At 40.3% G+C, this 12,727-nt stretch overlaps 1 protein-coding gene across 1 annotated transcript in view; it reads left to right on the forward strand.

Moving 5' to 3' along the window:
• Nucleotides 1-2,335: 2,335 nt before the first annotated feature.
• The window catches only part of COPB2 (COPI coat complex subunit beta 2), a 35,292-nt gene continuing 24,900 nt past the window's right edge, over nucleotides 2,336-12,727 (forward strand). The window contains exons 1-2 of the mRNA XM_059663799.1: nucleotides 2,336-2,484; nucleotides 10,987-11,124. Coding sequence (XP_059519782.1) covers nucleotides 2,482-2,484; nucleotides 10,987-11,124 — 141 coding nt within the window. The 5' untranslated portion in view covers nucleotides 2,336-2,481. The remainder of the gene's footprint in view (nucleotides 2,485-10,986; nucleotides 11,125-12,727) is intronic.

Raw genomic sequence — 12,727 nt, forward strand, 5'->3', positions numbered from 1 at the left:
GAGGAGGGAAGGGTGTATATTAGGTACTGATATAAACACTGCTAGCTGAACTTCCACTTGGAATTCTCCCAGGAGCAGCAAAAAGGCAGGGTTGAAACAGTTATCCTAGAAATTGATCAGGTAAGACTTTAAGATCTGTTGATCAATTGCAATCAACCTCGTGGGAAACCCTGTACCAATTTGTGAAGCTTGTCCATATTTCTTTTTTTCCCCAGAGCTATTTTCCTAAACTTCCAATTTCCTTTAAACCAAAGAATAATCAAAAGAGTTTATTTTAAACCCACAATTGAACACCTAGGAATATACGCACATATATGTAGTGCTATTTTATGTATTAGTTCATATTTGAGAATTTTATTTCTTTAAAATGGAATTTCTTTCAACCAACATCCAAGACTAGATTTTTATAGGTATAATTTTCAGGTGGCACCTAGCGTAGTGCTTTGGATATAGTACAGATTCAGTATGTAATGGTTTAAAGAAGAATGGATTTTCAGTGCACAACTGCAGGGCTCAATGATGGTTAACTGCAGTGGGAAAAAAGATACAAAGTGAGTATGATACGTGGGGCTCAGCCCCTCATCAACACCAGTTCCTTGAGAATAGAGGTGATGTATCATTTTATTTTATATTAGAGGTCTGGTGCACGAATTTGTGCACAGGGGCCCATTGGGCCAAGGGCAGTTGGCAGGCCGGCCCCGCCTCCTGATCGAACTCCTGGCTGAACTCATGGTGGTACTCCCTGTCGAGGGGGCAATTTGCATATTAGCCTTTTATTATATAGGGTTACTTGGTACAGTGCCAAGTCTGAAGATACTTGTTCAAGTGAAAGAGTATCCAGGAATCAGAAATACTGCAAGCTCCACTATTTAAGCAAATTAGATATAGTTCATATTATAAAATTTTCAGTTCTTGTGATCTACAATTAAGCTGAAACATAAGCAAAGTATTCAATTATTAGTTTCAATTTACATTTCATAACATCACACTGCTGGCCCTAAAACCCAGTTCTAGACCCACTCTTCTTTCTACTATTGAATATCACAGAAACACAGATTGTCGGGAAGGAAAGGAACTTTAGAAATTACGAAATTTAGTCTTTTTTTTTTTTTAAATAAGGAAAACTGAGGTCTAGCAAAGCTCCTATTAAAAGCCAAATAATCTGGTTCAGAGTCCAGACTTCCTCTGAATATCACTTTCAGCACACATATATTTTTATTTTTGCCTTTCTGAAAATCCAGAGGTCAAAAAAATTCGAAGGCTCCCCTCAGGCCAGAGTTACTCATTTACATATAGCCAGAGGGCAAGTTTTATTTGGCTCACAGTGTTTTTTTCTATTTTTTTTTTTTTAAGCAGAAATGTAGGAGGGTGAAGGGTGGTAAGATAATGTTCTCATACTTTATTTTGTAACCCCTTATGGCACAGGTCCCTTTGTCTAGAGCTCAACTACCTTAATGAAGAGATACTTTACTGTTGTAGAAAGAACACAAGACTTATCAGTCAAGGATTAGATTCTGACTGTTATCACTTAATATGCAGCCTTGGCCAGGACACTTCTCTGAGCCTTTGTTTCCTCATTAGTAAAGAGGAGGTAAATCAGATCAGATGTGAGGACGTATGTCTGGCACCCAGGCGATGCTTAAGAAGAAGTAATCAGGTACACCTGGGGAGTCCCATCTTCTGGGAGCCCCACAACTGAAGGCTCTTTGCTCCCCTCTGACCTCAGAGGCCTGAAACTCGGCCTGGGAGTCCAGCCTGTACCTTTCGAGCCTCAGTCAGAATGGTCTAGGGCCCGCAGGGTGCGGTGCGCTCGCAGCGGTTCTCAACCTGTGGGTCGCGACCCCTTTGGCGGTGGAATGACCCTTTCACAGGGGTCGCCTAAGACCATCCTGCATATCAGATATTTACATTAGGATTCATAACAGTAGCAACATTACAGTTATGAAGTAGCAACGAAAACAATGTTATGGTTGGGTCACAACATGAGGAACTGTATTTAAAGGGCCAGAAGGTTGAGAACCACTGGTAGAGTCTTGCCTCGCCTTCCCTCCCCGCCTCCCTCTCCTTAGCCAGAATCAGCGCAGGCCCCACGGCGCTTCTCAGCCTCTGCACCCGAAGCCTCGGCGTCCAGCGGGAATTAATCTTTCCGTTTTTCCCATCCTGTTTAGCTCTTGGTTTTCAGATTCTCATCCACCGGCGGCCACACCCCTCGGCGGCCGAGGCCACACCCCACCTGCCCTCGCTGAGCCGGGAGGGCTAGGCTCCTTGGGGCGGGCCCTGTTGCCTAGGAAACTGGGGCGGGGCTTGGGCAACGTCAGTCCTACTCCGGGTTGGCGCAGGCGCTCGCGTCCTGGTCTCCTATCGCGAGAACTGCTTCCCGGAAGTTCCACGTCAGTCGGCCGGTCAGCGGGTCCGTGGGTCTCTGCAGGGGCTGTGTCGCCGGTTGCAAGTGAGGGTGTCTGGGCTCGAACCGACAGAGCCATGGTAGGTGCAGACCCTGGTGTGGGGAGCAAGGTCCCTTGGGCGGGTGCCGGGGGACATTCCTGGGGCTCCTGGACGGGGGGCCGCGGTAAGAAGCGGCCTGGGGTCCCGACGTGGCCGCCGCCTCAGGCCGGTGGGGTCCTGGTCCAGTGCGAGTTGGTGAGGAGGCGGTGGGACCCAGGAGTCCGCAGTGGTTTAGGGCAGCAGCACCTGGCGTGGAGGGGTCTCCGACTCCTCGGGTGCCCAGGGCTTGTGTCAGCTCCTGAAGCCTGTGGGGGCGGAGGTGAGGTCCGCGGGGCAGGGAATACAGAGGCGGAAAACGGACTTGGGGGCCTTGGCGTGGTTACCGCGCTCTGCCCTCAAACGGCCTCAGCTGGCCCTGCTCTCAGGTGGAACTCACTCCTGGTGTATGTAGCGTGTGCTGACCACAGACTGCGGACTTAAGCAGAGAGGCAGAAGAGAGAAAGAAAAGTGTGTAATGGAGTCAAAAGTGGAATTTCAAATGCTTTGCGATTATGACTTAGGTTTCTAGGGGGGAAAGAAGGGTGAGAGAGTTCATAAAACCGGCTTGCCTTTCTGCATTTGCAAATATTGTGCCTGGTAAGAATGTCAGTCGACAGCACTTTTTTTTTTTTTTTTTTTTGGTCATCGTTCTCACCCTCAAAAATGCCCTGAAATACTTTTTTACAGGAGTGTTTAATTAAAAGAAAAACAATAGTGTGACTATATCCTTTCTGGAAAAAAAAGTAAGGAAGTCAGTATTTTATATTTAAACATTATCCTGTCTTTGCTTTTTTTTTTTTTTTTTTGCTTGTGAAGCACAGGTTCAAAGATTTTGAAGCTTAGGTATTAAGTCCAAGTTCCTCATCTGGCAATTAGAAAATAAAACTTGTAATTAAGTTTGTACGAGGGAAATTGAGACAGAAGTACAACAGAGATTGATTCCGTGGGTAACCTGGTGCAAGTATAGCTACTCCCAGAAAAATGCATAGAGAAGCACAGTGCTGCATAACATTTCAGAGGGTTTGCTCACGGACACCCCATCCCCAATCTCATCCATGAGCTTGCTTGGTCCCCAGGTTAAGAGCCCTGAACAAGACTTCCAGTCACTTAGTTACACCACCTCATATTGCAGATGACCTGCTTGAACTTGTGACCTTTTTTGGAAAAGGCCCTTGGCTCATAATTTAGTTTTCTTTTGCATTTAAGAATATATTTTTATAGTGAAATATTTCCTTCATTTTTTAAAATATATTTTTATTGATTTCAGAGAGGAAGGGAGAGGGAATGAGATAGAAACATCAATGATGAGAGAATCATTGACTGCACCCTACTGGGGATCGAACCTGCCACCCGGGCATGTGCCCCTGATTAGATTTGAACCCGGGACCCTTTAGTCCGCAGGCCGATGCTCTATCCACTGAGCCAACTGGGCCAGGGCTCCTTCATTCTTTAATACATTTTAAATCTTTTGTGTAATATCCAGAATGAATTTATTCATTTACTCCTTTACCATAAAGTGTTTACTATGTTCCATGCACTTTGCTAAACTTTTGCCTCCTAATTCTCATAACACTAAGAAACAGATAATTGTATTATCCCTCTTTTACTTGTGTCCAGCCTGAGAGAAGCTAAGTAAACTTGCCCACTATTGCACGTTTTAAATGAATGGTGGAACTGAAATTTGATTTCAACATGATTCTCTAGACCTGGATTGTAATGTCTGTTCCTAAACCCCCATACCTAAATACAGGCATACCTCATTTTATTTTTCTATATTGCACTTCACAAAAACTGTGTATTTTAAAAATTGAAGGTAAGACTTTCCACCAGCAAAAAGATTACAACTTGCTGAAGGCTCAGGCGATGTTTAGCATTTTTTTTAGCAATAAAGTATTTAAATTATGGTATTGTTTTTTAGACACAATGCTATTATTGCACACTTAATAAACTACAGTATAGCGTAAACATAATTTTTACGTGCACTGGGAAACCAAAAAATTTGTGTGACTTGTCTTATTGCAATGATCTAAAACCAGACTGAAGTATCTCCGAGGTATACTTATATACTAATATAGGGTGCTGTGGAGATAAAGTCACGAATAAGCAATGATCCTACCCTTAAAGAACATTTACTCTAGAAATAGAGACTGTATTATTTTTAAAGGTTAAAATTTAATCTACAGGATCCCACAGGAAAGGTTACTTCTAGCTAGGGTAATAAGAAAGATCATACTGGTGACAGAAGGATTTCAGCTGAGTACTAAATGAATCCAGCTTTGGGAAGATGGAGGGAGTAATTTAGAATTGAGGGTTCAGTTGGAGTGTTTTAATCTTTGTATTCCAGAGTGCCTAGTACAATGTCTCATTCCAAGTAGTCACTTAAATGTTGGGAGAATTATAGCAAGAGCTCTTGGCTGTGCTTTTGAAACTAGAATTTGTGCATTGGGCATAGGTAAAGGTATACTAGGGTTGCCGGGCCAGTGTGGCCCAGTGTAACCTTCGACCTACGAACCAGGAGGTCCAAGTTCCATTCCCTGTCAGGGCACATGCCTAGGTTGTGTGCTCTGTCCCCAGTAGGGGGCGTTCAGGCAGCAGCTGATCAATGATTCTCATCATGGTTGTTTCTATCTTTCCCTCTTCTCTGAAATAAAAATTGTATTTTTTTTTCAAAAGTGTACTGAGGTTGCTCAGTCCCTTGTCTCACCTTCCTGGAGCACTGTTTTTTTAGATAATCAGTTATTTATAACCTTTTAATGATAAAATATACACAGTTTGTAAGTGTCCAATTTCCTCATTTAGTAGAGGAAAAATAGGAGATATGCTGGCTTAGTGAAAGCCCTCACCATGGTTCCTGGTACATAACAGACACTTCATGTTTGTTGACTCTGAAGAGGTCAGAAAAAGTTAAAAATTTGTGATGATAATTAATGGGGCAAAATTCAGAAATGGATGAAGTAAAAGGTTCTGCTTCCCTAAATGAACAAAGAATGTGAAGGTGTTGGTTTGAAAGTAGAAAGTTTGAGATGGAGAGGAAGGTATGACAGTGGAAACATGGTTGTGGTGATCATAGAGAAGAGCCAGAGAACTCAGATCTTTTAAAGTAAATTAAGAGGTACAGGTTGGTGGTAAAAGTGGAAAGGCATGTATAGACGTAAGAACAAGGTTCGAAGTAATCAGTGACCCAAATTTGATACAGGTGCCAAAATATGAACAAAAGCCTTGTGAGGTGTTTGCTTTGTCTCAGGAAATTCTCTCTGCAGAAATTACCTAGTGATCTTCATTTTGTGTTGAAAAGTAACCTTAAATTTCTGTCCCGTTCATGAGCATCATGGATGTTCACAAAAATAAAAATTTGATGGTAACTCACCTTGCCAGATAAACTTTTAGTTTGTGTTTAAGACCTGTTGAAGGGGAAATAGATTTTAAAGCAGTCTTCCTCAATTTGCTTTTAAAAGAGAGAATTAAGGCTACTGCCATAAGGCATCATGTATATAATGAATTAACTTTTCTCCTGGAATGGTACCTTTGGGAGAATTAAGAAATTATTTAAATCATTTTCTGTTCTGTGGTTTAGACGAGGAATCAGGTTGAAAAAGACAATTTTAAACTATTAGTATTTTCTGGCTTGAGAGGGAGTATTTTAGTTCTTGTTTAAAATTGTTCTACGTTCCATTAGGTTCCTGTAACTTAAATTCATTAAAATAGTATAACCACTCCCATTTGACTCCAAAGGCCTTCGTGGGCATAGATATAACCCATATTGATTACACATTACATTGCCTAGCATTATTGCCAAAATAAATCTACTTTCCTCCGAAGAACTCGATTTATTTTTGTTGAGGTATAATTGACATATAACACATTAGTTTCAATATATAATTGAAATATAGCAATAATCACAATATAGTGATTAGATATTTGTATATACATATTGTGAAATGATCACCACCACAGTAAGTCCAGTTAATATCCATCACAATACATAGTAACTTTCAAATATGCAATGCAGTATTATTAATTATAGTCATCATACTGTCTCCATGACTTATTTTATAAGTGGAAGTCTGAACTCTTTGGCTTCTTCACCCATTTCACCAATCCCTTATTCCTTGCCCCTAGCAACACCAATGGTTTCTCTATGAACAGATCTATGAGTTTGTTTTTATTAAATTCCACATATAAGTTAGATCATACAGTATTTGTCTTTTTCTGTCTGACTTATTTCACTTAGCATAATGCCCTTAAAATCCATCCATGTTGTCACAGTGGCAAGCTTTCATTCTTTGAATGGCTGGATAAAATTTCATTGTGTGTGTATGTGTATCATATTTATTTACCCATTGATGGGTGCAGATACCTTTCTGAGTTGGTGCTTTCATGTTCTTCAGATAAATCCCCAGAAGTGGGATTGCTGTATCATGTAGTTCTATTTTTTAATTTTTTGAGGATCCTCCATACTGTTTTTCATAGTGGCTGCACCAATTAATATTCCCACCAAGAGTGCACAAGGGTTCCCTTTTCTCTGTATTCTCACCCACACTTGTTATTTCTTGTATTTTTGATTCAGCCATTCTAACAAGTGTGAGGTTATATCTTATAGTGTGGTGGTGGTTGTGTGTATTTTTTTAATTTGCACCCAAGAATATGTTTTATGTATGTATATATGTATGTATGTATTTTCATTTTTAAATCCTCACACAAGGATATGTTTTTATTGATTTGAGAAAGAGAGAAACATATCTATCAGTTGCCTCCCGTATATGCCCCAATTGGGGATTGAACTCATAACCAACCTTTTGGTGTATGGGATGAAACTCCAACCAACTAAGCCACCCAGCCAGAGCTCTTCTGTGGTTTTTGACTTGCATTTCCCTGGTGAGCAGTGATGTTGAGCATCTTTTCACATACCGGTTGGCCATATGTGTTCTGTAGAAATATGTCTATTCAAATCATCTGTCCCATTTTAAATTGGATTGTTTTTTTTTGTTTTTTGCTATTGAGTAGTAGGAATTTTTAATATGTTTTGGCTATTAGCCCCTAATCAGATACATAATTTGCAATTATTTTCTCTCATTCAGTAGGTTGCCTTTTCATTTTATTGATGGTTGCTTTTGCTGTGGAGAAGCTTTTTAGTTTGATGTAGTCCCACTTATTTATTTTTATTGTCGTTGCCTTTGTTTTTGGTATCGATTAAAAAATAATATCTGCGATGGATGTTGAGGAGCTTTGTTCCTATGTTTTCTTCTAGGAGTTTTATGGTTTCTGGTCTTACATTGACGTCTTGAGTCAATTTTTATGGATGGTGTAAGATAGGAGTTCAGCTTCATTGTTTTGCATGTGTTTATCAGTTTTCCCAACACCATTTATTAAAGAGACTGCCTTTCCCTGTTGTGTATTCTTGACTCCTTTATCACAATCTAGTGGCTTGGTGCAAGAATTCGTGCACATTGATAGGAAATTAATTAGAAGGTGGCTGGTGGGGCGGGACTGGGCAAGATGGGCCGGACACACCCTGGAGCCAACCTCCCACGGTCCCTCTCTGGCTGCACCTGGGGCGGCGCCACAGCTCGAAGGATGTCTGCGGAGTGAGTGGGGTCCCTCCTATAGGTGGGGTCCCTTGGCCTAGCCTGCGGGGATCAGGCTGAAACGGGCTTTCCGACAACCCCGAGGGGTCTGGAAGTGGGAGAGGGCACTCTGCAAAGTTGCTGTCGCTCAGCAGCTCCTGCGTTGAGTGTCTGTCCCCTGGTGGTCAGCGCACATCATAGCTACTGGCCGGTTGGCCAGTCTCTTAGCCTTTTATATATATACTAGTGGCCCTGTGTATGAAATTTGTGCAGGGGGAGGGGGTGTCCTTCAGCCCAGCTTGCACCCTCTCCGATCTGGGACCCCTCGGGGGATGTCTGACAGGGATCGGGCCTAAACCGGCAGTTGGACATCCCTTTCACAATCCCGGGCTGCTGGCTCCTAATCGCTCACCTGCCTGCCTGCCTGCCTGTCTAATCACCCCTAATCACTCTGCCTGCTGGCCTGATCACCCCCAACTGCCCCCTCCGCCAGCCTACTTGCCCCCAACTGCCCCCCCTGCCAGCCTGCTTGCCCCCAGCTGCCCCCCCGCCAGCCTGCTCGCCCCCAGCCGTCCTCCCCTCCTGGCCTGATCACCCCTAACCACCTCTGCCTCAGCCCCGCCACCATGGCTTTGTCTGGAAGGATGTCCAGAAGGTCTCCCAGTCTAATTAGCATATTACCCTTTTATTAGTATAGAAGATAGAGGCCTGGTGCATGGTTGGGGGCCAGCTGGTCTACCCCGAAGGGGGTTCTGGATCAGGGTGGGGGTCGCCTGGCCTGGGTGAGGGGCCTGGGGCAGTTTGCAGGCTGGCCACCCCTATCGTGGTGGGGGTTCCCTCTGGGGGGCATGGCCGGCCTGGGCGAGGGGCTGAGGGCCGTTTTCAGGCTGGCCACACCCCCTTCAGGGTGGGGGTTCCCCACTGGGGGGGTGTGGCTGGCCTGGGCAAGAGCCTGAGGGCCATTTGCAGGCTGGCCATCCCCCATTGGGGTGAGGGTCCCGCGGGGGGCATGGCCGGCCTGGGCGAGGGGCTGAGGGGCAGTTTGCAGGCCTGGCAAGCCCCCGGCTTTATCTGGAAGGACATCCAGAAGGTCTGCGGAAGGTGTCCTGGTCTAATTAGCATATTACTCTTTTATTAGTATAAATAGAAGATTACTTGACTACATATATATGTAGGTTTATTTCTGGGCTCTCTATTCTGTTCCATTGATCTGTCTGTTTTTATGCCAATACTATACTGTTTTGATTAATACTATAATTTAGTGTTACTAAGACTTCATGAATAACACTTAAGAATATTTTCTTGTGTGATACTAATGACATGGGCAAGAATTTGTGATTTAGTAGATATTTTATATTTATTTACTGGGTAGTCTATAAACCCAGGGTCTGAAAATGTGATCTATGATCTCGTAGGAGTCCCCATATTTTTTCAGAAGGTCCACAAATTAGAACTGTTTCCTAATAGTAAGACACTATGGGCCTTTTTTACTGTGTTGATATTTGTAACATATATCTGATGCTGTAAAAGTAATGAAAGGTGAAATTGCCAGTGTCACCAAATTGTACTGATAGTGTATTTCTTCACTGTCACACAATTTTATCTAAAGAGCCAGTTTCATTAAGAATGTCATTGATGAAGCAATAAAAATTATTAATTTTATCACATCTCAACACTGTGTATACGACTTTTAATTATTCTGTGTGATGGAATGGGAAGTATGCATGAGGCACTTCTGTTGTGTTGCTAGCTTTACTTGTAATAGTGGCTGACAAACTGTGGTTGCTCAGACTTGATTATTTGGCATACATTTTCTAAAAACTGAAACAAGTTATTTGATCCCTGACAGTATTTGTTGCTAATAATAAAATTAGAGCTTTTCAGTGAGTTAGAATTTTAGAAAACTTTTATCACTGACCTTAACAGATTTGTAATTCTTAAAAAATCAGTTGAAGTTGGTGGTGATGTTAATGAATGTGATTCTGATACCATATAATGAAATATGTCAACATTTGGAAGATTTGCATAATTCAGTGAAGCAGCTGTTTCCAAATGATCAGTGCATGATGTTACAAAATGATGCATGGATCTATTCAAAATAGATCAGTGGATTTTAAGTAAAGTGTATAAAGTTCATTTGTATGGTTTCAGATTTTACATTGCAAGTGACCTTTAAAAAACTACCACTTGTTAAGTGTTGGTGTTGTTATCAAAGAAGAATATCCACAGTTATTTGGAAAAAAGTTAAAATATTTCTTTCTTTCTAACTAAATATCTTTGTGAGGCCAGATGTGTTTTCATATGCATCAACCAAAACAACATATTGAAAACCTAAGCAGATACGAGAAAACAACTATTCTCTATTAAATCAGAATTTAAAGTTTTGTAAGAACGTGAAACATTGCCACTCTTCTCACTAAATTTTTTTGAAAATATAATTATTTTTCATAAAAGTGTGTTATTTAAGTTAATATGAGATGGGTTTATTGTTATTTGAACATGACTTAATACATAAATATCTTAAGTTGTTAGTTTTAATTTTTAACATGGTAAATATCAATAGATATAACCCATATAAAAGCTTTATTAAGATACTTTTTTAAGAGTATAAATGTGTCCTGAGACCAAAATGCTTGACAACTTCAGCTATAAATTTAAAATTTTTAAATATTTATATTTTTTGTGTATATAAGTGAAGAAGTAGAAGAATTTACCTTGTGAATTTCTTTGCTTTGCAGGTAACATGTATTCTGGGTTTTTGTTGTTGTTTTTGGTCTACTTCTCCATCCAGACATTTAGACTTGAAACTCTACAATTTAGCAAAGCAATAACTGAATTGTTTTGTAAGCCTGTTGTTAATACACTGTTTTTAGCTACAATCTCAAACATTTTATTTGGCACAGCAATTTACATTTTTTTAAATGTTGTTTCTTCTTAGCCTCTACGACTTGATATCAAGAGAAAGCTAACTGCTCGGTCTGATCGAGTTAAGAGTGTGGATTTGCATCCCACAGAGCCATGGATGTTAGCGAGTCTTTACAATGGCAGTGTGTGTGTTTGGAATCATGAAACACAGGTAGGAATTTTTAAGGACTTTATTAGAAATGCTGTGTTAGACTATGTTTATAATGAGAAAGAAGAACTATAGCAGAGTCCAGTAGCTATGTTCAGGTTGCTTTCTCAAATTGTTACAAAGTATTTTCAATAAAGAGGAACATAGCTTGTGGGAGATATTGTTCTGGGCTTGTATTATGCAGTATTTAAATGTTAAATTATTATGTATGGAGCATTAGTTTTTCTTTGAGATTAAGGAAACCGACACCAATGAGTAATTAATAGTACTTAATTTTCCATTTAGTGAATATTTTAACAATCTCAAGAATGGGATTTTAAATTTTTTCTCCCAGTGCTTAATATGGTATGTAAATAACTTTCAATCAGCCATACAAATTTTAAATTACATCAGCAAAATATTTGTAGTCAGCTTTTGATTACGCATATTAGAATATGCATTTTACAGAATATTTACCTTAAATGCTTGTTTTGTTCTCTTTTTCATATGAGTAAATAATGTATCCTTCAAATTAGTTTATCTCATATTTTCAAATCTTTCTTGACCATCCTTAATCTTTTTCTTTCAAAGTAAAGAACATATAGTCAGCACTTTACCATACAGTTATGTCTGCTTATACAGTAATTATCCGCAGTGTCCAAGATTAAGTTATTAAATACAGATGAAAATTCACATATTCACATTTGAGAAATTTAAGATAGCAAAATAGGCTTCGCGAACCAAGGTCAGGAGTAAACCGAAAAATACTGTTACAGCTTATATCACTGTAATGAAGCAGTAATGACTGCACACTAAAGGCCCGATTGGTGACATTTTATGCACATTAACACTTAGTTCTCTGCTGCATCCATGTGCCTAAAATATTACCTGACCCATTGTAAGTGCTCAATAATTATTTGTTGAACTAATGAATAATAAACATTCCATTTATTACTGTATTACTATTTCTTGATTTCTGTCTTCTGCAATTTCAGATCTTTACCTTGTGAATTCCTTTTGCCTTGATGCGGATATCTGCATTCTGTTTCATATGGTTTTCTTTTCTTTTTGGTTTACTTTTTCATCTAAATGTTTGAAACCTTTCTGATTTTATGCTTAACAGATATGCTGATGCTTCCCCTCACCCCCACCACACTTCCTACGTCTTTCTAGGGATCCCCTCTGTCAGCTCCATTTAGCTACCTCTCAGCTCTGTACTAATTTCTAAAACCTTGGTGTATTTCCCTTACCCTTCTCTAGGCTTTGCTGTAACATAATTCTACTTTAGGCCATCTACTTTGCCTTGATTTTCTCTTTTGTACCCTTCTGTGCCCTGCAAGGCCATCTGCTTGTGCTTTCATAATTTATCTCATCAGTAGTAAATTATTTCATTTTCTTTTTTTCAAGAATGGAGGTACTACAAGGGCAGGGATTATCCTAGTCTTAGTTCCCACTATTGCTCCAAGTGCATACCTGGCAGTCAGGCTCATTGTGCCTACTCAGTCTTTGTTGAATGGTTTTCCCTGATTGTTTTTCTTTCCTGTTTATCACCAACAGGAGTCACTTACCACTCATGTATAATTGGAAGCAAAATTCTTGAAAAAAATGAAAAGGGTTTTGGAAATAA

The sequence above is a fragment of the Myotis daubentonii genome, chromosome 14 (assembly GCF_963259705.1).
Source record: "Myotis daubentonii chromosome 14, mMyoDau2.1, whole genome shotgun sequence".
NCBI lineage: Eukaryota > Metazoa > Chordata > Mammalia > Chiroptera > Vespertilionidae > Myotis > Myotis daubentonii.